This window comes from Motacilla alba, chromosome 3, assembly GCF_015832195.1.
Source record: "Motacilla alba alba isolate MOTALB_02 chromosome 3, Motacilla_alba_V1.0_pri, whole genome shotgun sequence".
Classification (NCBI taxonomy): Eukaryota; Metazoa; Chordata; class Aves; order Passeriformes; family Motacillidae; genus Motacilla; species Motacilla alba.
Genome location: NC_052018.1, coordinates 104,807,907 through 104,832,110, shown reverse-complemented (window position 1 = coordinate 104,832,110; position 24,204 = coordinate 104,807,907). Strand labels below are relative to the sequence as shown.

Here is a 24,204-nt window from a genome sequence, read left to right as displayed (position 1 = left end):
CACAAGGCACCAGTGGCCTCCAGCTTCAGGGAAGAGCACCTGGTTCAGTCTCTCCCCTCTCACACCTTTTCTCCCCCAGTTCATCTGCTAGGACACACAGAAACCATGTCTGCCTCACCATTTATAAAACTTCCCCCAGTTGGTGTTTTACAATGGGAGCTGGGCAGTGTTCAGCTGGGCCCAGGCCCCCACACCGGGCTCAGCTTGGAGCTGGGGCCTGCCATTTAGTGCCAGGAAGCTGTCAGTGCTGGCAGGAGCAGGTGTAGAGGTTCCTGCTCTCTTGAGGCAATGCAGGAACAGTTCAGGTTGACACTGACATCAACCCCAGGGCCATGGCTGGTGGTAAGAGTTGATTCAGGCCCTTGGAAAGTGGCTGGACACCGGACAGCACAGCTGCAGTTCCACAGGCAAAGGAAGCTCTAGAGCCACCAGCAAGGAGAAGGGTCACAGCTGTGCTGCTGGGGCCAGACAGTTTTTCCCTCAGTGGCCAGCTCTGCCTGTCCACTTGTGCTGCCCAAAGCATGACAAGGGCAGAGGGAGGCCTAGCTAGGGCAAGACAAACCGAGCTCACACATTCCTTGCTTGAAAGGGCTAAAAATTCATGCAGGCAGTGGAGCAAGAGGTCAGTATGTGGAGGGGTGAGGGCAGGGTGGTAGAAGGACAAGTTCTCTTCAGCCCTGGTTGGAGACAATGGGGCGGCTGATGGTGCTGTTCGTTGTCATGGCTGAGAGCTCCCATCTGCAACACACCAAGAGGATACACTGAGAGAAAGCACAAACACAGTGCCCAGGGCTGGAGCAGCTTTGCTTCATGTCAGCCTCAGCTACACTCTCCAGCCCAGCCCACCTCAAAGGTGCACAGTGCCAAGGGCCCTGGGCAGCCCTCAGCCAGGCCTGGAGCACCTCAAGGTCAGGGAGCACCCAGGGTGAGCTCCCAGCAAGGCACACCATACCTGATGTCGTGGGGAAGGCAGGACTGGTCCAGGCTGTACTGAATCACTGCTAGCTTACACAGCGTCTTCAGGCTGGGGCCTGTGGAAAGGAAGCAGTTTAGCTACAGCAGGCTTTTACTGCACACCATGGAGGCTCCAACACCATGCAATCAGTGCCCCAGGAAACAGGACAGAGCCTTGTCTGGGGGACAAGACAGAGTGCACACCAGGGACAGGCTGGGGTGGCTTCTGTGCTCCCACAAGAGGTCTTGCATGCAGGAGTGCACAAAGCATGGCTGCACCTCTGGCTGCCCTGCCTTAGGCCAAGCACACTGGTCAGACACAGCTGTCTGGCTCCAGGACATGGCACCTGCAGCCATAGAGGGCACAGTTAGGCGCTTCACGGCAGGGCCTGCACACAGGGCACCTTGTGGTAAGGGGTACAGGCTGGGCAGGAAGTGCTCACGTACTGAAGTCGAGGATGTAGAGATCTGAGTGATCCATCAGGTCGAATTCATCACCCATTCCCTCCTCCGGAGACGGGCTGCAGAAACCAAGCACAGTGTGTCAGTCAGTGCCAAAATTCTTACACACCAGCTCACCAAGGGCTGAGCAAACCCAGGGATGTTCCTGGCCCGCCTGTCCCAGGCAGGGTTCCTGTGATCCCTCCTGCCCCTCTGATGCCCCAAGCAGCACTCAAAGTCATCACTTTCTCAGCTCCTTGCAGAGTAGGCAGAGCTGCACAGGAGCCAGGGAGAAGAAACCCACACTATTTCCTCTGCAGAGCATGGGAGATCTGCCTCCTTTTCATGGATGACCATGATGACTCCAGCCATGAGCCTCCCCCTCACCTCACCTGTCCATCACTCCTGTTCTCATGCAGTTAGGATCTACTGCATTTATTTCAGCTTGGCCACTGAGATGCTCTAAGATGAGTGTAGAGAAAGCAGCTAGAAAACATCTGCATGGCAGGGCAAGCGCAGACATTTCTCAGTCCGACTGAGGAATCACTTTGGACTCCAGCCACAGCTGGAGTGGTTGTGCCAAAATGGGGATGGCATTTCAGAAGACTGTAGCTGAGCACTGAGCAATGCAGCAGTCATTTTAAACCAATTCCAATTTGCTGATACTCCTATTTGATGTTGGTCCAGGAATGCTAATGAGGAACTACAACACCAGGCATTTCTAGGGAACAGACAGCCTCACCTATGGTTTCCTGCCACACTGGTATTGATGGAACAACTAAAGCACCTGAGAGACTGGACATTACATTTCCTTGCACAGACAGATCAGCCTGTGCTGAAACAGGAGAAAATACTCCCATGGCTGATGGTTGTTTGGAGGATTTGAAAGAAAGGAAAAGTGTTTTATGTCCTGATTTGGTCTGTGACAAACCAACTTAAGTGTGCCCTCACCTCTTAGCTGGGACTCCTCGCCCCAGTGTCACTTGTTTCCCCACCCACGAGCCACTAAGCTTCACACCTCATGGGACACGAGGCAGTACCTGCTCCCCCAGGTTACAAGCTCAGGGCAAACTGCAGAGCACAGCTCACTGCTGGCACAGAAGACCTGTTGCTGATGGGACCCATCTGCCCGGATACAGGCAAGAGCCCCTTTAACTCCACCTCGTGTGCTTACCACACCACAATCTAATCTCACATCCACGTCACAGGAAACCCTAAGACCATCCCTTATCTATCAAAGGAAAGCCAGCAGGCACCACGTCTGTGGCTTTAATCACCAAAAGGAAAGTAGCAGGGTAAGCCTGGAGTTCAAGACCAGGCAACCCCCTGCAACTCCCAGGGAACACCTCTGCCAGCCAGAGCCCAGCAAAACTGCTCATTCCAGCTGCAAAACAACTCATCCTGCACTCAGTGACAGCCCCTATTCTCTCACCACAGCCAGGATTCCTAAGCCTTGTCAGGGAAAACACAGTCTCAAGCCAAACCTGGATCAGCAGCTCTTCAGCTAACTGTTTTATAGCATTCCTTCTCCCCCCACCCTCTTCCTTGTGGATGGTCTCTGCACACTGAATTGCTGGCGGGCTTGGGAGGAAACCAGACCAGGGCCACAACTGTGACACAGCTAATGGGAACACCAAACTTCCTGGTCCCTTAAACGGGACACAAGTGAGGGATTGCTCCTGGCCACAGTGAGGGACCACAGCTGGGGCAAAAAGACCAAGCTCAGGCAAGGACTACCGAAGAAACAAAGCTTTTGGATGCCATAGGAGCAAGCAGCCAGCAGAAGTGCCTCTTCAGCAGTCTACAGGACGTGTGAATCCTGGAAAGGCGGACACAAAGGGGCTTTGCTGCCCATCCCCCAGTGCTGTTCCCTAGAAAGCTGAGCCTGCCGGCTCATCCTCTGAGAATCCCTGCTGGACAGCCCCAACCCCTCCCCCTTCCCAGCCAGGGGAGCACAGGTCAGGAGGCAGACCGCTGGGAGTTCTCCATTACAACGACTTCCTGGAAAACTTCTTATCTCGCCAGGCAGCTCCAGAACACACCTGATAACTGTTACAGGAAGCCAGCACGGCCCACCCCCACCTCCCACTTCCCCAGCCTGCAAGACCCTCCCTCCAGCTCAAGCAGGCTGCATTCCGGGCTGCCAGCAGCTCTTCCCAGCCCACGCTAGTGCTGATGAATGTGCCTGTATCGGGGTTGAGCCTGACCTAAGAAACAAGCTGAATTCTGAAGTGATTCATGGAGAAGACAAGGCACTGCTGCCATGCCTGGCAAGGGTGAACCAAACTCTAAAAAGCTGGTGTCAAATTTGTTGTGGTTTGCTAGCATTTCCCAGGAGTGCCAAGGCTTAACATCAAAGTTCAGCTGCTGCTGCTGTAACACAAATCTACACAGCACAGCATCTGGGACCACCCAAAACTCCCATAAAGCCCTACCAAGCCTTCTGCTGGGCTGAGCAGCACCCAGTATCTTTTGAGGAGAGTAGATAAACTCAGCACCTCTGCATACCTCACCTGCACTAAGCACTCTCTCAAACTCACATGGACATCCTACAGCTAAGCACACTCCTCCTGAACCCCTGGAACCTGAAGGCCCTTCACCCCATCACACACTGGTATGGTCAGGTCACCAGCAGAACCTGTCCTGCTTGGTTCTCTGCCCCAAACTGGCTTCAGAGGCATCCCCAAAAAGCTACTGTCAAGATCCCAGAGAGAGCCCCAAAGCTTTCCAAACCATGTGGAGAGGTGAAAGCATTTAAGATGTCTCTGCAAGGTAGATACCGGTAAGCAGGACTGTGCTCCAGAGCTGCAATTTGTCACTCCAGACAGCATAGAGTGTGTCCTGGTGATAGGCCACTTCCTTTCTTTTAGCAGCTGTTAAGGCTCTTGGCCACATCCAGCTGCCCTGCACCCTGACAGTATCACTTCCAGTGTTTGACAGCTAAATCCATAACACCAGGTCCCTGTTGTGAATGGGAATGTTGCTAAGGAACACTGGTGCAGAAGGCAACATTGTCTTGTCATGTGTGTAGGCTCCTCAAACAGCTCCCAGCTGAGCTGACATCCCACAGCAGCTTGGCAGCAGAACCCACGCTTGCCAATGGAAGAAAGAAGCTTTGGTGGGAGAAGCAGGGCAGCATGTAGGTGAAGATAAGTCAGTTTGAGGTCTGCACTGGCACAGCAGACTGAGATACATGTCCTTCTGACAGCAGGATCTCCTCTCTTATCCCCACAACCTCTTTACCAGAAAGCTTGAGCACTGCACAGCCCCTCCTGAGCAGCCTGTTACACCCTTCTGTCTCTACATGTACAAGATGGCTTGTCACCAGATGCTCTACAAGCTTACACAACACCTTCAGTCTCTTCCACGGCCTTTTTTCAGGGGAGCCCTGATGTACACGATTACCTACACTTGTCAGATAGGCTGACACTTGCCACGTGCCTCTCAAGTCCATCTGATACAGTGTGGGTCAGAGTGTGAAGGGACACTGTGCTGAAGGGACTGGCAAAGCCTCACACCACTCACCTGGTACCTCCAAAGAGGATGATTTTGTCCCCCACTCTGCAGCAGCACTGCCGGCGCCGAGGACACGGCCCTTTCCCCTTGGGCTCAATCTTCCTCCAAGAAAGAGAAACTAACAGGAGGAAAAGAGTGCACCTGCTTGTCACAAGAACCTGGCCAAGACCAGCTATAAGTAGCTTATGAATTTAAACAGATCACAGGAAAAGCAAGGGCCCACTCCCCCTTGATCTCCTCATTAATGGCTAATCATGCACTTCTATCAGGTTGTTACTCAAGTGCCACTCAGATGCCAGTCACAGTCCTGGAGCTCTGCCTGCTGAGACAGGATTTGCAGATCATATCATAGAATGGCTTGGGTTGGAAGGGACCTTAAAGACCATCTTGTTCCAACCCTCTGCCATGGGCAGGGACACCTTGCACTAAATCAGGTTGCTCAGGGCCCCATCAAGGCCTTTCACTCGCAAAGCCTGAGCACCAGGACCCACAGACTGCCATGGCAGCAGGTCCAGCATCACAGGGAGCTGTACTGGGCAGAGCTGCAGGAACAGACAGGCAGCCTCCCTTCCCCAGAGCCTGCTGCGGTCGGGATTTGGAAGAGGGAGATCCAGGAACCAGCTCCATCTGCTGGCAGGCTGCGATCGAAGAGCACCCCGGCAGAGGTGCATCAGCTGCTGCAGGAAGAGGGCGTGGAGAACTGGACCAGGTGGAGACAGCAGCCTTTGTTCTTGCTGCTCTCTGTGGCAAGGATGCTTGGGGGCGACAATGCGCAGGACTGAAACCTGCAGGAGCTCTCACACCAGCTCACAATCAGCTTGGGGAGCAGCTGGTTGGCTGCTATCAGGTAACTTTACTATGCAAAGCAATTGGCAAACAAAATGAGTCTAGACAGTGAAACGTGCCTGAGGACCCCAAACCAGCTCACAGCTGACCGATATTCAGGGTACCAGCTGAAGAACCACCCCTTCTGCAGCACAGTTTGAGCTGGTACCAAGAGATGGTGATCCTGCAGCTCAAGTTGAATGGTTTCTCCAGCTATAGTCTCTCTTCCCTAACCCTGTTGCTTTCCCATATCTTCTCTTCTGTCAGTACTTTTGCATATTTAAGAACAAGACAAAGTTTTTCCAATGAAATATGTCTTTCAGCAATACCTCATTTTCTATTTTCTAACTGAGATCTGGAAACACCCTGAGGAGGAAAAGGCACGGTACCAAGTTGCTGTCAGAAGAGCCAAGAGCCATTCCTCCCCAAGCAGTATTCCTTGGACAGTATGCTTCTCTGAGCACTCACATGCCTGAGGGTCTGGAGCACTATCACTGCAGCAAGTTAAAAGCATAAATACCTGGATTGAATTTCCAGAGGTCATGGAAGTGTCTGTTCAGGCGTGCATTGTAGCCACCAAATACATATAGTTCCCCGTTGTAGCTGACTGTAGGGAGTAAGCACAGACATCAGAGGGCCACCCAGCAGGTCCCTGACCCAACACCGAACACAAAGCAATGTGGTGCTGGCTGTCCACCTCTCCTCACATCACCTTCATGTGCAGTGTGGGGTGGGCAGCAGCTTTCCACAGAAACTGGGCTTTGTGCAACCCTTTCTAACCCACAGCCCCACCCAGCAGAGCAGACACCCCTTCTAAGAGAGGCAGAAACTTCCTTCCACCATCCTCCACCCCCAGCAGAGCCACACTCACAGGCTGAATGGCAGAAACTTCCCTCCACCCCCAGCAGACCCACACTCACAGGCTGAATGGCTCCGCCTGCCCTCCGGGAGCACGGGAGTGGGAGGGGAGTCTAGCCAGGAGTTGGTTTCTGTATCAAACACTTTAATGCGGTTACAGTAGATCTCGTTGTTAGAGTGAAATGGCCCAAAACGATCAGCTCTGCCACCAAACACGTACATCTTTGTTCCAATGATGGTAGCTGAATGAAAGTCTCTCCAGCGAGCTGGAGTACCCTGAAGGACAGAGTAGAAAATAAAGACAAAAGAAAGAGTGCAGATTAGCCAGGGAAATAACACATCTTGATGGGGAAGTTGAGTGGCTGCCTTCTCCTGGAGAACTTCCCATCCTGTAGAGCCCAGCCACATCAGCCAGAAGCTGTGAGACAAGTGTGGGCTGCTACCCCAGAGAAAAGGAGATGCAAAACTTCCTCCACAAACCAGAGGGAAAAAACAGACACTGACCTTGGCAGAGATTAAGGTCCACGTCATGTTTGTGGTGTCCAATTTATGGATATCATTTGAAAAGCAGTCAGCCTGGAAAACACACGAGCAGCTTGGTCACAAAGGGACTGAGAAGCCTGGTCACATCCAGCCCCAGAAAGGATGCTGCCCTGCAGACCTGGAGCATCCCTTTGGATTCAGGACTTCCTAAGAAACAAGGTGCTTGCTCAGGCAGCACTTATCACTTAACAAGAGGAAAGCAAAGCCCATTTCTTCCCAAAGGTGTCCTGTCTCTTCCTGCAGCTTTCCCATTTATTTAGTGCTCAGTTCCTCCCCCAAAGGCTGTCCCGCACACAAGACACTCATGGCAGGAGCCTGCCTCCTCTCCATGTAGCAGCAGATAAAAGAGGCATTAGCAGGACAGTCAAACTGCCTAACGAGATGCAGAAGCTAAGATTACTTCTGGGAAGCTGAACATCCAGGAGCAAATACACTCCAGGTTCTGAGGTCTCACAAAACTCATCTGCAGCTGGCTGCCTGGAGGAGACTGCATTCACACAATGTGGACTCCTGCTCCTCCAGGCAAGATAGAGAGCAGCAAGACAGCCAGAGGTTTATTTGGTGTTGGTTAAAAAAAAGACACCTGACCCCCTCCTGCTGCTGTAATCCATAGAATGGATTTGGCCTGCTATCACCCTCAGAAAAGAAGGAATAACCCAGACTTCAGTAAGAGAGCCCCAACTTTTTTCCAAACAAACAGGCGTGACTTTGCACATCTGTTCTGGAATCTGGTGATAATTTTTATTTACCCACTTCTTAAGATTAGATCGTAAGGATTTGCTAAAAAGAGCATTAGGTACACTGACAGCTATTGCAGGATGAAGTTTGGCTCTGGGTATTCTTAATGGGAAGGCAACCAAATGTTTGCTGAAAGGGATCAACAAGATGTCAGAGCAGGTGGAGACTACAGGGAACATACACCAGACTAGGACAAAACCTCACAGCAACACTGCAGAAAGTGATTTTTCTGACTCACTTCTGAGCCAAGTTAAAATAAATGTAGATCAATATATCCTTATTAAAAATGTTGTGTATTTATGTATCTACATTTGGCTGAGAAATGAGCCAGAAAAAAAAATTAAATTTTTACCTCTTTGTGGTAAATATGTTTTGTGAAATTTAAAAGAAATCCAACACTTTTTTGGACTTGCTTTTCCAACCATCTTCTCCCTAAAACAATTAGCATAACCTGGGTACTAATGCCATAACTTTGCTAAGTTACAAAATGACAGTGACTTGGAATACAAATACACCCCCGTGTCCTGCTTTTATCAGTGTCCTGGGTATCAACACCCTCTTTCCCAAGGGCTCACCAATTAACAGTTACAGAGACTACTCACCAGCTGTTCATAGCCTCCAAAGATAAACATGCTCTTTGCCAGGACACAAGCTGAGTGCCCATCTCTTGCCCCTGGGACCATTCCAGACACCTTTGGTGTGAACCACTTGTGTGTGTCTGAAACAAAACGAGAGGCAATGCTGAGAAAACACAGTGGGAGTTGGAGTGGGATAGTTCTATTACTACTGTTCTTCATTTCTAAGGCAAAAATAATTCTTGCTTTCTCACACAGCAGCTGTTCTGCCAGAGAGGTCGCAAGCTTCTTTGGGCAAGGCTACCTGCCTGAGCCCCCACAGAGGGACACAGTGACAGAAGCCTCAGCCTCTTGGCATGGCCACTGACTGCCAGACCTGACAAAGAGCTCACATTTTAAGTGTGAGTAGAACAGAATGGCTTGAACAATGTTACTTTTACTGAATCTCTTGCAGAGTGTACTTGTGAGTCACTTAATTTGCATTCACGCTTTCTATTACAATGAAGCAATAATGCTAAGTGGCACAACTGACCTCAAGGCGTGGAGATGCTCAGTAACTGAGAATGACTGAGGAAAAATAGCTCTCAGACTCAGATACAAATCACTTAATCACAAGTTCTCCAGGTCAGCTGTTGTGCATATCTCTACCTCTGCAGTGCAGCTCTCCCTGTCTTATCTGCTCCACTCGTTACATTCTCATCCCCTCTTCCTCACTTTCACCCCTCACAGTGCTCCCTGCGAGCCTGCACCAAGCAGATTCAGCCCCTTAGCCTGCACACTCCAGGGGCAGGCTTGATTTAGAAGATGACTTAAAATCCAGCCAGAGCTGCTCTCCGTGCCAGGGCAGCACAGAGCCAAGCCAGGGACTCGGTGCCAAGCGCTAACAGGCACCTGCCCCAAGAGCTCCGAGAGGCACAGATAAGCCTCGAGGCTGCAGGAGACATTCCCCCACCCTCCCTAACAGCCCTTGGCTGCCAAAACCAGTGCTTATTTCAGAGAGTCGTAACACTGGAGCCAAAGCATGAGGATGACTTCCCTGAACTTGGCCTGTGGACACAAGGGTCCACCTATGCTCCAGCTGGCACCACACAAAGGGTCGTGCAAGGTCAGCCTCTAGTCAGACAGCTCAGGGCTATCGAGTTCCTTTTCTCCCTGGGGCTGCTTCCAAACTCAGTCCCACTGTATCAGCAAAAGCTCACCCAATTGCAGCGTGTTAAACTAGAGATGGAAAAGACCTCAGTTTGTGATCTGCTCAACACTGCAGGGACAAAACTGCACTCAGACAGGACTTCATTTAGCCTGATATGACTCCTACAGTGGAACTTACACTACGGACATGGGACTGTGACTGCCAGCCTTACTTTCCAGGAATGGCAGGCCTGTGTGTACCGACAGCTGCAGAGGGTTTGGAGCAGGACTTTGTTATTTCTCACTCAATGCTAAAGCACTGGAGCTGCCAGGGAGACTAGGCAGGTCCCACTACAAAGCCTCTGGGTAGGCAGAGGTTTACTGGTGGCTTCTCAGCTGCATGTGACAGGGGAAGGAAGGGGGAAACCCTGTGCCATAAGCTGTAGGATGTTTCCTGGTAAAGAAGAGATCCCTGGACCAAGCACCAGAGCAAGCAGTTTCCTTGCAAGCTCAGCAAGACAGTTACTGGTCAGAATTTAGATGGACTTGCGTCCAGAATCCAGATATACTCCTTTTCTTTCCTGACACTTGTGTCCATGCAGTTCCTGATGGTGCCTTTTCTCCAGAGGTGCTCCAGCAGTGCTATGGAGAAGCCAACCAAAAGGCTCAAGGAGTTTATTTTTCAGGTTTATCTAACTAGACTCACGTCTCCCCTGATTTTGCCATCCTGTGCTTTGTTCCTCACTGTCCTTCACACCTTCAGAAAGAAGGACCACACTGGAGAGGATCCACAATCATCAAGAGCCCAGCCCCTTCCTGCTTCACCCTTCAGCCACAATTAAGGAATATTATATCACATAGAGAGAACACTTCAGTTACAGCTACTATCAGAGAGAGCACACAAAGCTGGTAGAAAAATTAAAACCATTTTCATTATTAGAAAAGATCAGTAATCTCTGTCCAAAGGCTTTTATAGAGACGTAAGCACGCAGACACAATGGGCACCATACTCCACTTCTAAAACTGCTGAAACAGACAGTGACACCATTTCGTCCAGACTGTCACCGAGGGACGAGAAAACAAGTTTGGGGAGCAGAGTGGGGGGCAGAGAGGAGGTCTGATCAAGAACAGCCGTGACAAGGAACAGTGAGAAGCTGGAACTTACTGACATCGAAAGCATAGAGCACATTGCAGGCTCCCTCCGTGTCGTTGCGGCCGCCCCAAATGTAGACGGTGTCGTCGATGAGCACTGCCGAGTGTCCATACCTCATGTAGGGCACCTCCCTCACGTGGTCTCGGCTGTTTGTCCACACCGGGGGCAACTTGATCCAGCGCAGAGACACTGGAAACACAAGTTTGAGCCCATGTCAAATGCTAAGCCTGCTAAATTGCTCACAGTTCATAACCCATCCTGCGCGGTGCTTTTTACCCCGTGACAAGGTGCAGAGGTAGTTGAGTAAACAAGAGAAAGCTGTGTCTGACCTCGAGTAGTAGCTAGTTAAAAAATACAGAAGGAAGTCCTCTGGAGGCCCAGAGGACAAAAACAGGCTCTGTTCTACAACAATTCATTGAAAAGGTTTCCACTCTGGCTCATCCTAGACTGTGAGTGAAAGATACAGCACACACACAAACAAAGAGGGAAAGAAAAATGAAAAAGTACAGAGGTGACCATGAATGCAGACACTACTTCAAGCTAGTGAGATTGCTAAAGAGACTCAAAGGCACAGGAGTAACTCACTGCAGTAACATGCAAGGAGCACCTCAAGGCATCAAATTGTGCTTCTGCAAGTCCAGGTAAGTAAAGCACCCAGCAGCTTTGTAGGAACAGGGTTTGTTTGCTTTTGTTTTGGTTTTCAAGCTACAGATGAGGTGGCCATTAGCCTGCTTTACCCCCATCTGTATTCAAGTTCTCCCTGCTAACCTTGCATTACTAATAGGAGTTTCTTGGGATTACAGGTTCCCCTTCCTGTGTGTCATGTCCAGCAGCAGCCAGAACAGTCAACAGGTATTACAGGGTTTAATGACAGCGCAAGAGCCACAGCAAGTGTTACACAGCCATTACATAACAGGACCAGCCACCCTCCTTCTACCACATACAGCCTCCAGGTTTGTTTTCTACGTGAAGCTGATACAAAATATAGCAGAAAACAGTCTGCAGTTCCACTGAAATACTAACATAGGGAAAGGGAAAAGTCAGCCATCTCAAAAGGTGGGCATCTACCCCACAAGCAGAAAGGGCACTGAGGAAGCACATCCAATGCTAAAGTCAAGCTAGACTGGATGCTTCCTACCTAAAACATAGTTTTCATCTTTTTGAATGATCTCTTCTCAGTATTCCAATCTGGTATCCTGGCTTTAGCACTGCCACCCGACAATGCTAGCTGAGCAAGGGCTTGGGAAGCCACTGTCACTTCCCATGTGGTGGCTGCAGCATTCTGACACTTTAATATTTGGGAGTGGTAAGAGGGAAAGACAACACAAGAGCATTCCTTTGGGCACAGTCATTATGCTTCCCCAGAAGAGTGCTGCTCTACTTGGCACGTTCTGCAACATTCAGCTGCGTTGAGTGTGAAAGCCCAGCCCCTCTGGACAGAGGTGAATGTCAGTGTTCACAGGATCCTGAGCTACACCTCCTCTACACCAAGAGCAGGTCACCTTGACAGCCCTCTGTAACCAATGCTTTTGTCCCTGCTGCACATCGGTCTTAAAGGAGTGAATTCACTGCATCTTACAGACAAACTAGGTTTGTATACATGTGGGTGCTCCCGGAGCATTCATCATGCTGTCCAGTCTCCAAAACTGGTCATTGGTTCTCTGTTCTTGGCTCTTGTTTAGCTGGAGCCACCCAAGCATCTGTGCAGTTTTTTAATCACCTGCCTAATTACAAGGAAATACTTAATGGACCAGCTCAGTAGCCTCTTCAGTTCAAGGAGCACTCAATCAGGAAATACAGCCTGTGCCAGCACAAGCATCACTCCAACTCAGCCTCATGACAGGTACTGGTTACCCTACACAAATGGCTGCAGTTGCAGATGCTTTTCTAAGCTATGTTGTGAATCTGCACGATAGCTGTTACCAAAATGGGAAAGCCTCCCTCCTAGCCACATGCCCCTACTGACTCCATCATGCTGGCACCAGTTGTCAGCTGCCCCCACAGGGAAACAGCTCAGATGTCTACATCTGGAATCTTAACTGTGTGCCCTGGCTCACACCCTGCTCCTTCCACACTATGGACAGCTGAACATGGACATGCTGCAAACTAGAGGAGGGACCTGAGCCAGCTCGGTATGACCTCTTTGCACCTGGCTGAGCTTGTGTTTGCAGAGAACAAGGACAAACCAAACCACTGGCTATGTGACTACTTCAGTGAGTCCTTATCTTAGCAGTCACATGAGCTACAGCCCCTCTGTGTCCTGCCCCTGAAGCTGAATATGCAAGGCTGCACAAAGAAAGAGGCTCCTACCTACTCCGATAACATTTTCTGGAAATTAAGAGTCGGACAGCATGTTACAGGGTATAACATGTCAGGCACCAAGAGGCAAGAAAAGCAATAACTGAGCCCAGCAAGCCAAGTGCTTTGTGCCCCACAAGGACACATTTACCTGCGTTGAAAACGTGGACGTCGATCTGCCGCAGGGTCTCATAGTCCTCTCCAGAGCAGTACCCACCAAAGGAATAGACCTTGTGCCCCACAGCCACGGCCGCGTGGTTCACCCTCCGTGGCCCACCTTCCAAGTGCACTGCCCACCGTAGCATTCCTCCCTGCAAGCCAGGCGGTCTTCAGGGCCCCCAGTGCCACAGCCGCATGCTTCCGAGGCCACCGCAAGGTCTGCAACACAGACACGATGCCAAAATAACAAGATCCACCCTGCACGTCTTCCTATCTTCCCTGGATGCCTGCTGCAAAGGTGACCTTAATGTACCCTCATTCACCTGCCTCCCAGCTGGAAACATTCCTCTTGGGAAGGGGACACAGAGCAGGGCTCAGAGGAGCAAGCAGAGGTGCCCTTGCACACAAAACCCCTCAGGGTGGCTGCACAGGCAGCCCCAGCCAAACACCTTCGGCCTGGCCACGCACACGTCACGTACGTGTCAGAGCCATTTGTCTGCATGAATGAAAACACACAGCGAGAGCCCAACGGTGAAGGTGAAAAGAACAAATCCAGAGGGAACAGCGTGCTCTTCGGACCAGCTCTGAGAAACAGCAGAGGAAAAGATTAAAACAAAACACCCAACAAAAAACCTCCAAATAACCACCCCTACATATAGCAACCAACTTCCCGTTACGGGGGTGGGTGACAACATTAGCATTTGGACTCATTGATTTGAGCACTAGGGTTCAATCTAATTAGACATAAGAGAGCAGAAACCCCCTAATCTGGGTAAAAAGCTCTTTGCTAATGCTCAGAAAAGGTCCTTTCCTCCCACAGCAAACCCAGGCATAAGTATGAAAATTCTGCAGCATCACATCTTGTTAAACAACTGATAGCCTTCATTCCTCAAACAGATGGCTTAGATCATATCTTAGAGAAGTCACCACAGCTGATTCTTGCAGAGATTCTCCTTTGGATCTAAGAATCTAGAGCAGAGTCCTGCCCAGGTGCCTCTGAAACAGCAGGTCAGTTTGATTTTTAAGTTTTCTCCTAGCTGAAAAACAGCCATCAGAAGAGATGTCAGTGTTTCAGACAGCACAAATAAAATCGTCTTATTTTATTTCTTTGTCCTAGGTTATTGAAAGATTCAGTCAGTGTGCTCCCATCTCACAATCAGTTTTAGCCTTTGCAGAATCCAAAGAAATTTGGGGATGCCTTTGAACCAGGACTAAATTCCTACACATAAAATTCCTATGCTTTTGCCCCATTTCATTTTGGAAAGTAGTGAGTTTTGGGAAGGAGGACTTCCCTCCTGTTTCAGGTTTCTGAAGTAGCTGGAGGGCAGCAAGAGGGGCAGTGCTGTGCTGCTCTGCTCCAGTTGGCCACCCCCAGCCCTTCAGTCAAGTGGAATCACTGCTCACAACCAGGCCCATCAGCACAGCCTGACCACCCCAGCACCCAGCCCACCCACACACTCACATTTTATCCCCTCCTGCAGGAAGAGATGACACCAACAGGGAGCTTCTGGCATGAAGCAGAGCTTAGGCTTCCAGCTTCATCCACGGACTCCACAGACAGCTCAAAACCATTCAGTAACCAGTCACTTCATTCCAGAGCTCCCAAATGTCATTAAAATTTGAGTAGCTACTTTTTAAAGTTGTTTCTTTTTTCAGTATGTGAATGTTACAGCGTCAGGACACGTGCAAAGCCCAAACAGAGACCATCCTGCAGCCTTATTGAAACAGGAGTCTCTCCTGCAAACCTACCTGTGCATGCAGCAACCACCCTAACCTAAACTGCAGTCAGGAACCCAGGAAGTTGCAGCAAGCTTTGCTCCAGCAGGGGGGCTCCAGAAGGGCCCAGGAACAACCCCCGTCTTCTACAGGCCATGCTTCAATTTCAGATCTAGCAGGTTTTCTTCCATAAGCATCTATTTTTTTTAAACCAGGCAGCACTCTTGTGTAAGTCTTCTGCAAAGCTACAGAACAGATGAGTTTCCATGGAACCCACCAAAGTCACCTTCCAAGCTATTTTGAAGGCTCCACATATCTAAATCTGTTTCCTGCCTCAGTCACAAGTTATTCCTGAAAAATCTAACCAATGTTTTCCTCATAATCTCTTCTTGTTTAAGTGATTTTGTAAAAGACTCCTCAAGGAGCTTAACTGGTCTTTATCACCAGCAACAATATTTTCAACACCCTTCAGATTGAGCCCAATCCAGGAGGACCAAGAGGATGAATCTTAGTTCCAATTTCTCTGCTTGATTCCTACTGAGGTAGAGGAGCACAGCTGCTTGGCACAGCAGGCAGGCATTGTACCAAGGCCCCTGCCTTTTTTTGTCAGAAAGGCTGGGGAAACTCTTCCTCACCCTTGGGACTTCCCTTGAGCCAGGTGCAAGGATGCTGGTCCTGTCACTGCCACAGGAGCTGGCTACCTTGCCCCAGCAGTTCTGCTATTCCCATCAGAAGGCAGCTCATCCCAAGAGGTTAAATCTGGTCCACTGAGAAACAGCAGCTCCAGGCTCAATCCCTGGCACTGCAAAAAAGATGCTGAGGTTGAAGCAACAATGTTGAAATGCTGTTTCCTACAACTACTGGGAAAGTTTTTCTCCAAATGATTGTTTTCCAGGTGACTGGCAGGTCTGGAGTGGTGGCGAGGGCAATGGGATAGAAGTTGGCCGTGCTTGGCCTTGGCTCTGTCCAGGGATACCCCTTTAGAGCAAACACAGAGCTCTGCCAGCACAGCCTCCTGCTGCCCCTCCTCAGAGCCAAGAAAAGCAAACACTCATCTGAACACTTCACCAAGAGAGAATGACCAGAAGTGTGAAGTAATCTTTACAGGGTCATGGGAAAACACAGGGTTTAACAAGCTGTCAGGGATTTTCCAAACCCAAGAGCTCTTCTCTACGCTGCAACAAAAGCATCCGTGCAAACTCCCATCTTCCTCTTCTGCCACTGGCCACAACCCTGCCCTGTAACTACCACATCTTGCTGCCATCACCAGGCATTTGTTTGTCCCTTTTCAGCCACACACAGGCCCAGCCTCCCCTCTTCCCTGCACAGCCCTGTCTCCTGAGGATGCCTCCCCTACTCCACCCCACGCTTTCAATGCCCAGCTTCAGATTCTCCTCGCCTGCTTTATTTACAATCGTTTCTTTAGACCAATCTTCTGTCCCAAAGCATTTTCCTCCTCTGAGCCCTCTCTGTGCACTATCTGCAAATAGGAGTTAGACACATATTTTGAGAAAAAACTATATTTTCTGTCCTACAACTACGGACACTGTTGAATTCCATTTCAAGTTTGATTTCCAATGATAATTTTTATTATATAAATGAGGACATAAATGAACCACTTTTCAGTCTCATTCCTATGAGGACTTCTTAGCAGGAGAAATGCACTTGACATTAAGCCACAGCTTAGATTTCTTTACAGATCACAAAGGACACAGCCAAGGAGAGAGGGAAACAGCAAAACTGGTAGGAAACAATTTACTAACAATTTCCCCCAACTGTACAATATTAGATTATGCAAAATACATTCTCTGGTTTCTCATCTAGGACACCAGCAACAGTGATGTAGGCTATAAAACACAAAAATATGGGTAAGACAGAGGTATATTGTATTAGAGAACTGGGAGGGCACTGCAGGATGAGGCACACAGAAACACAGCTTCTATTCAAGCCACCACCTCACGTCAGATCCTCACTTCCATTCTCCAAAAACTAACAGATCTCTTACTTCCAACCATGCAATCTTCACAGTTCCCCATTTCCCTGGTCTGCCATGACCTAGCCAGAAATGCAGTAAAGCACAGAGGATGCAGAGAAATGTTGAAACCCTGGTAGGTGCTGTCATTAACCAGGAAAAAGTGCATTTCTAAAGATCAGGACATGCTTCACTTACTGGTGAAGTACCTGATGTTGGTGATGCTGGAAATTAAGTGACAACAGCAGTGTGTTGTTCCTCTGCCACAAAGCACCTGGAGCATTTCACTGCTAAGCCAGGGAACAATCAGATTCAATTCAGCTCTGCATTCTTCCAGTATGGCACCTATAGACAGCACTCCCGTATCTCTGCTTGTGCTGTTGCCTCAAGATGCACTTAATGCCTGCAACAACCCTCATCCCAACTGCTCCAGCTTACACCTAACAAGAGCCTAACAACACAGCATATGGACACCTGAGATCAACAAAAATATCACTCAATAATCTCTCACTAGCATATCTTCCAAAACTGTTGCGGTGACTCGAGCACTGTGGCACAGATAGAAAAAAAAACCCAAAACAACAACAAAAAACCAAAACAGCTTTTTATCAGATTTGTAAATTGTTTGTTCTATTGGCTTTAGGCTTAGTATTTTCAAACCCTACAATTAGTTATGAAAATACTTCATTCAAGATAGAAAGCTCCCGAGCATCTCCAAGTACAGTAGCCAGGTGATGATCTTAAAGCAAACCCATATATCCTTGGATCCACTTCTTTGCTCAGAGCGAGCTCACTGGGCTCTCTCACTCCTCTATGCACACAGAAGGAAACCTAGAGCCATTTCTAAAAGCTGCTCAGATTAGCCCTAGTGCATCCAATTCCCAAAGCACAGGGGAGAAACCCAGTAGCAAGTGGCCTGGATTTTCAAGGGCTCGTTCTGTCACCCCCAGAACTACAGCAGCACCCCAAGAAGAGCAGCCTACCCTGCAAAGCTGCTCCAGAGAGCAAATCCTACCGTGTGGCTGCCTCAGTCCCGTCTCCCAAAAGACACCAGCCACAAGGTTTAGTAACCCTTAAAATAGCCCAGCCAGTTCACAGCAGTCCATATAGACCGTTCTATTTCAAGCACATCCAACATACTGTTAGAGATAACATGAGAACAACCCGCTTTCTTCACTTGTGCTTGACATTTATCTAACGCTTGGAGCATTTGTGCTAAGGCAGTGTGAAACTGCAAGCTTGCACATTCAACAGCTCGGACACTCACAATGCAATTCCAGCCCCAGTAAATTAGATGGTGCTAGAACAGCCCTCGAGCTCGTGAGCTGAGCCTGCTCTGGAAGCTCACGTTAGCCATGGGAACCACAGACCACACCGCTCAGGCACAAATTTATCCCAGTGGCCCCCCTACAGCCAGCCTCACCATCTCCTTATTTTTCACCAAATATTTTGCCCACTGCTGACTTATTTTTGCCTAAAGCCTAGCTGAGATTCTGCCCCTACTCAGCTGGCTTCTTCAGCTTCCTTCCCAAGCCCCTGCTTCTCTACAGAGTGTGTCTAAGCTTTGGAGATACTGCTTGACCCCTACTTCTCCATCAGGAATTTGTCTCAGCCTATCAAGCTGTGTCTGCCACACCAAGGGCGGCCCTTGGGTTGGGAAGCAGGCTCAGGAAAGCCGAGCTGACAGTCAGTCGCTTTACACAGGGCAACATCAGTTTGTTCCTCTGGCCCTCTGTTGCATTGACACTGATCCCCAGGCAGAGTGGTGCTCACAGGTGCCAGCCTTCCCTCTGCCTGGCACATGGGACTGGGAAAGACCAGGCATGCAGCTCCACACCAGCCACGGCTGGCTGAGAGAATAAATGGTCTGAAACCACACGAGCCCACGGGATGGAGAGAGAAGGCACAGCAGAGGTCATGCCAGGGCACATGGGCAGCCCTCCTAACACAGACCTGTTGGGGACGATAAGGATGTGTCACAGAATCCTTTAAGGATGGAGAAGACCGCCAAGATCACACAGCCTAGCCATTAACATTAACCCAAGACTGCCAGGCCCACCACTAACCCATGTCCTGAAAGTGCCACATTTACAAATTTTTTTTAACACTTCCAGGGATGGTGATTCGACCATTTCCCTGGGCAGCCTGTTCCAATGCCAGACTACCCTTTTCGTGAAGGATTTTTTCCTAATATCCAAACTTAGCCTTCCCTGGTGCAGCTTGAAGCTATTTCCTCTTGACCTGCCCGGCAATTGTTACCTGGGAGAAGAGGCCGGCCCCCACCTGGCGACAATCTCCTTCCAGGCAGTTGCAGAGAGCGACAGGGTCTCCCTTGAGCTTCCTTTCCTCCAGGCTGAAGACCCTCAGCTCTCTTAGCCGCTCCTCACAGGACTTACACTCTGGACCCTCCAGCAGCTCCTCTGCCCAGCTCTGGACACGCTCCAGCACCGTTGGCCGCCCCTGCCCGCCCGAGCCCCTCAGTGCCGCCCCGCGCCCCCACCCGCCGCCCGCGGGCCCGGCCGAGGGCACCCGGGCAGGGCGGCGGCCCCGCGCCCCCGGCCCTCACGGAGGGGCTCGGCGGTGCCTACCGGCCTCACCCTCCCCCAGCCCCGGCATGGCCTCGCCGGCTCCCCCCGCCCCTGCGGCCCCGGCTCCGGCCCCAGCCCCGTACCTGTGCCCGTACAAGGAGCTCCGACAGCCCCGCTCCGACAGGAGCTCCCGCCGCTGCCTGGGACTTGTAGTGCGGCGTGGCCCCGCCCGGCTCCGCGGACGCCCCCCCTCCCTCCCGCCGGAGTGCCGCGGCCCCGACGGGCCCTTCCCCGGTGCCGGGCCCCGGCCCCCCTCAGGGGCGGCTCCCTGGTTGCCCGCCCCGCCCCGGCCCAGACCGAGATGGCGACACTCGAGGGCGACGCTCGATGGCACCGGCGGCGCGTGCCGGCGGCGGCGCCGCCCGCCGTGCACGGGGCCCGCCTCGGGACTACAACACCCACAGTGCCCCGCGGCGGCCGCGGCGGTTCCGGGCGGCGGCGGCGGCACCTCCTCGGCGCCGCGCCCGGTGTATGGCGGTGGTGCGGAGCATGGGCCCCGAGCGCGTCTGTCCCCGGGAGCCCGGGCCGCCGGAGGGCCCTGACGGCGCGGCGGGGTGGAGCGGCGATGAGGAGGAAGAGGAGGAGGAAGAGGAGGAGGGCGGCGGGTACTTGTATCAGCCGCTGAGCCAGGAACCGGAGCAGGGCCTCGGCGACGCGGGCCCCGGCCTGCAGGAGCGGCTGCAGGTACCGCCCAGCGCCTCTCGCCGGGCCGGGGTTGGCGGCACCCGCGGTCCCGACCCCCGCTGCCCGCCTTTCTCCGTAGATGCTGAGGCTGCACCTGCCCGACCCGCCGGTGGACAGCGAGGAGGAGAATGAGGAGGAGGCAGCGGAAGGCGCCGCGGCTCAGAGCAGCCGCAGCTCCATCCCCATGGATGCAGGTAACCGCGTCTCCGGCAGGACCCTCCCGGGGCTCCGCCGCGGTCTCACGGGCTCTCTGTTCCCAGAGCATGTGGAGCTGGTGAAGAGGACGATGGCCAGCGTGAAGCTGCCCACCCTGGGCATCCCTGCCTGGGCCAACCAGATCTCCGAGGAGCAGTGGAAGGACGTGGTGCAGCGCACGCTGCAGGCCCGGCAGAGCCTCGGCGGCCCCCGGCCTCAGTGGAATTGAGGGCCGAGCTCCAGCACAGGGGCTGCAAACCCCAGCCCTCCCTCTACCCTGGAAGCACCCACTGCCTCCGAGCCAGGTGCTGACAGGACTTGCCAGTATCAACCTCCCAGTTTGTCCCACTGACATTGTCTGATTTTCCTTCCCACTCCTTTTTCTGGGTTCTGGCTAGTGCATAAGTCAGTGTGATGACCTTGTGTTGGCTTCCTCTACCTCTGAGGAAGCAGATTGGTTTCCATGCCTGGATGCATATGGGGCGATGGGGCTTGGCTGGCTTTGCCCAGATTCCCTCAGGACAAACACTGGACTTGGCCCCATGCTGACAGTACCACAGAAGTCACTCTCCAGGCCATGGCCCCTCCTCTCAGGATAGGGTCTGTGTGTTGGAATATCACAGGTGGAGCAAGATGTGTCATTCCAAGAGATTGGTTTTATTTAGTTCTGTACATACAGGGACATCTGTACAAAATCCAACACTTTCATACTATGTAATGCTCTACTGAAAATAAAGTACACCATATGTACATATGAACTGTAAGCAGCTTAATACTTGTGTCCAGGGTGTGAATGCAGTAGTTTTGCTTTTTCCCTTGGGAGGAGCAAGCCAGGTGGAGTGGAAGAGGCAGCTCCAGTTCTGTCCATTTGGCTGATGTGGGGAAAGGCATAGGCAGAAATGAGCAGCACTAATGCTAGAAACCAAGTATTGAGCAAGGGGCAGCTGTAGCGTGGCAGATGCAGGTCTGCCTATGAGCAGTACATGTGGTGAGAGGGTGAGCACACTCCCCCCTGTCTCACATGGTCCCCTTCTGAGGTGTCCAGGACACTGGAATGAATAGGCAGCAAACAAAGGATGATGTAAAGGTACTAAGCCTAAGTTCCCTGACCCAAAACAAGACACAAAAAGCTATGGGAACATCAAAGCTGTACAGCACATAATCATGATGTGTTACAATCCTGCCCCTGCACATGGCACAACCCCAGCAGCGTTCCTCCGGCCAGGGTCAGGGGCTGCCAGCAGAGACAGATCATCTGCAGGACAGTGCCAGCCCCTGCACACCACAAGATTCTGTTCCCTCTGCAGGCAGAGCAGCCCACAGCAGGGAAAGGCAGCCACTGCCCAGCAGCAAGCAGGCTCAAGCGAGGGCATACCATGCTGTAGCAATCTAAAAATGAGGTCTTGGCTTACAGCACAACGCTAAGCAGCCAGCTGGAGAGCCTGTGCTGAAACAGGAAGGAGCCTCCTGCCCAGCCTGAGCCTGGCAGCCCTCATTTCCGCTGTGCTGCTCTGGCACCACACGGTGCGCGTCCACATGCTGTGCCAGGCGTGAGGTAATTGATTGGCAGCTGATCATGAGCTCAGACTAATGTTCAAAATAAGCAATAACCTCCCTGAGGTGTTTCTGAAGTCTCCTGACTTTAGGACTGGCCCGTTGCGTGAGGCGGAGGGGAGGTGGGGCCCTGCGTGACTGGGGGCATCTCACACATGCACCCGCCAGCTCCTCCCAAGAGATGGCGGCATTCCTGACAAGGGCTGAGCCGGGAGAGAGCTACACAGGGCAGGGATGCAGGATACACAGGTCAAAACAGCCTCGCTGGGGTTGGAGGAAAGATGTGCTGCACACCAGCAGAAAGATTAGAGGGGGTGATACTCTGACCTGGGAATGGTTTACTGGTGAGGACAAGCAGGTACACCAGAACCTTCTACAACATCCCGTGCTGTCGCAAAGCAGCGTCAGGCTAGCACCAACCCCGCAGGCTCCCTGCACTACTGCAAACCCACTTTAGCTTACGTGTCAAGAAAGCAGGCAGAGCAGGTAAGAAGCAAGGACTCCTCTCCGTGACAAACCAGCCTCTGAGGTGGCACCTCGGCCTGGCGCTACATCTGCACCACGAACAACAGGGGTGAAAGCTGGATCACAGTAGCACCCAAGCGCTGCGCAAGCCCCCGGGCTATCGGCAAGGGTTTCTAAATGCTGGCTCAGCACGAGCCCCTGGCGCGCCACGTGATAACTAACAAGGGCCTCGGGCCACAGCAGGTGCACACGTAACAGGACGGGTGAACTTTGCTCAGAGCACCCACGAAGCGATTCAGCAGCAGTGCTTAGCCATTGATAATAATGAGGAGACAACTGAACGCTCAAACTCAGCCACACCCCACGAGGTGCAGCCATTGCTTCCACTAGCTTGCAGAAATGACTAGCAGCACAAGCTTCCTAGAAACCCTGGCCCTGAAGAGCTAAGGATGGGATACAGAGACAAAGGGAGAGCTGCAGGAGTATTTTAATTGAGCAGGTAGAGGAAGAAAGTAGAAGTCAGTGGCTGACACCTGCTACAAAGCGGGAAGTTAATTCTGGGCCCACAATTAACCCGAGACATCGGGAAGGAAATGAGTCAGCACGGACCAACACAAACAGCAGAAGGAATTCACTTTCTCACAAGAGAGCTTCTAAGGATGCTCTAAAGGGAGGACTGCAATAGTATGTAGTGCTTGCACCCAGCTTAACTGGGGGTGGCAAAGCACTGAACCCCCACTCCACTGACAGGGGAACAAAACGAGGGGCTTGTAGCAAAAGAAAGGTGGAAGTAAACATTTCCTCCGCTGTACATTAAGACCCTTCAGCTGTGGAGCTGCACCCCAAGGCAGGCTGGAGAGGCAGCAGAGCCTTCAAAAACTCTGCTTCTGCCCCAAGCTGAGCCTGGCCTCTGACCATGGCAGGGCTCAGCTGCACAGGCAGCACAGGGGCAGGTGTGGCGGAGATGGGCACTTGGAGTTTGGAGCAGCACGCTGAGCCACGCACGGCAGGCTCTGCCCAACACAGAGCCTGAGCAAGGCTCTGGCTGCCTGGCAGAGCGAGAATCAGGTGGCAGCTCACAGTGAAGTGAGTCCTGCCTGGACTGATAAAAGCAGAGGTCAGGCAGGCTCCCCTAACGCCTGCAGAGACAAGGTGGGAAAGCAGGAGGACAGAGAAAAAGCAGGAGGACAGGACAGTGGTGAGATACAAGTTATAACGTAAAACCAGATCTACCCTGGAGGTATGCAGATGGAGTGGAGGACAGGCACAGCTCACCATGTTCATTCCTTACTTATACATGAGAACCGAGTGCATTTCCATGACCCCTGGAGGAAAGGGATGGGGCAGAGCTTCCTGGGCCAGCTCCTGAACCCATCAGAGAGCCTCCTGGCTTGAGGTGAGAAACTCTTCTGCTCTCTTGTGGGCCTCCAAGGCTTTTATAGTGTAGACGTCCTGCGGAAGCTCAGACTTCCGGCGCAGCAAAACTTTGTCCTTCTTAATGTCTTTCAGCATCTACAAACAAATCAAAGGAGTCAGGAATCAGTAGCAAACCCCTTCATGCCTTCAGCCTCTGACTCCAACTGCTCTAGTTTATGCTGGGTGGCACTGCAGCATGCTTCAGAACAGGCTGAGAGCCAAACACAGACCAAAAGGACATATGCAAGTCCCACTGGCACTTTTTCCAGAGTGAGAAGGTTAGATAAACTCCACTCTTCAGCCTACAGGTCGATCTCTTAATGATGAGGGGTGAGAGTAGTGGCATTTACCTTCAGAATATTTGGAAAGAGCCAGTTCTGGCTACGCTGATGTCCTGGCTGGACTGGGAGCAACTGTGAAAGGACT

The 24,204-nt window shown here is 51.7% G+C and overlaps 3 protein-coding genes across 6 annotated transcripts in view; 1 reads left to right on the top strand and 2 right to left on the bottom strand.

Annotated features, from left to right (window-relative positions):
* Positions 1 to 103: 103 nt before the first annotated feature.
* On the bottom strand, positions 104 to 19,651 carry KLHDC3 (kelch domain containing 3). Of its 3 annotated transcripts, none has more exons than XM_038131199.1 (11): positions 19,548 to 19,651; positions 13,181 to 13,407; positions 10,744 to 10,920; positions 8,478 to 8,593; positions 7,099 to 7,170; positions 6,657 to 6,870; positions 6,257 to 6,343; positions 4,921 to 5,029; positions 1,402 to 1,475; positions 953 to 1,031; positions 104 to 738 (listed from the first exon to the last, which is right to left on the bottom strand). In XM_038131199.1, exons 2-11 carry the CDS (start codon positions 13,332 to 13,334, stop codon positions 672 to 674), a joined length of 1,149 nt encoding a protein of 382 aa, XP_037987127.1. In that variant the 5' UTR covers positions 13,335 to 13,407; positions 19,548 to 19,651; the 3' UTR covers positions 104 to 671. The 3 variants fall into 3 exon arrangements, with proteins under 3 accessions (XP_037987127.1, XP_037987128.1, XP_037987129.1); XM_038131200.1 differs by lacking the exon at positions 19,548 to 19,651 and adding an exon at positions 19,136 to 19,359; XM_038131201.1 differs by lacking the exon at positions 19,548 to 19,651 and adding an exon at positions 17,892 to 18,219 and having other exon boundaries at positions 579 to 738.
* A 125-nt stretch (positions 19,652 to 19,776) lies between these two features.
* MEA1 (male-enhanced antigen 1) lies at positions 19,777 to 21,097 on the top strand. Its single transcript, XM_038131202.1, has 3 exons — positions 19,777 to 20,148; positions 20,228 to 20,342; positions 20,409 to 21,097. Exons 1-3 carry the CDS (start codon positions 19,792 to 19,794, stop codon positions 20,570 to 20,572), a joined length of 636 nt encoding a protein of 211 aa, XP_037987130.1. The 5' UTR covers positions 19,777 to 19,791; the 3' UTR covers positions 20,573 to 21,097.
* PPP2R5D (protein phosphatase 2 regulatory subunit B'delta) overlaps positions 20,980 to 24,204 on the bottom strand; it is a 28,093-nt gene continuing 24,868 nt past the window's right edge. For both annotated transcript variants that reach the window (XM_038131189.1, XM_038131188.1), the window contains exon 16: positions 20,980 to 23,874. In XM_038131189.1, the coding sequence (XP_037987117.1) occupies positions 23,737 to 23,874 (138 nt within the window). In that variant the 3' untranslated portion in view covers positions 20,980 to 23,736. The remainder of the gene's footprint in view (positions 23,875 to 24,204) is intronic.

Excerpts from the sequence above, each read along its gene's own strand:
- MEA1 (XM_038131202.1), top strand. The coding sequence starts at position 19,792 with ATGGCACCGGCGGCGCGTGCCGGCGGCGGCGCCGCCCGCCGTGCACGG. Across the intron at positions 20,149-20,227 it reads GCCTGCAGGAGCGGCTGCAG|ATGCTGAGGCTGCACCTGCC; the intron begins GTACCGCCCAGC and ends CTTTCTCCGTAG. Across the intron at positions 20,343-20,408 it reads CTCCATCCCCATGGATGCAG|AGCATGTGGAGCTGGTGAAG; the intron begins GTAACCGCGTCT and ends CTCTGTTCCCAG.
- KLHDC3 (XM_038131199.1), bottom strand. The coding sequence starts at position 13,334 with ATGCTACGGTGGGCAGTGCACTTGGAAGGTGGGCCACGGAGGGTGAAC. Across the intron at positions 7,171-8,477 it reads TTGGAGGCTATGAACAGCTG|GCTGACTGCTTTTCAAATGA; the intron begins GTGAGTAGTCTC and ends TGTGTTTTCCAG. Across the intron at positions 5,030-6,256 it reads CCTCTGGAAATTCAATCCAG|TTTCTCTTTCTTGGAGGAAG; the intron begins GTATTTATGCTT and ends TCCTCCTGTTAG.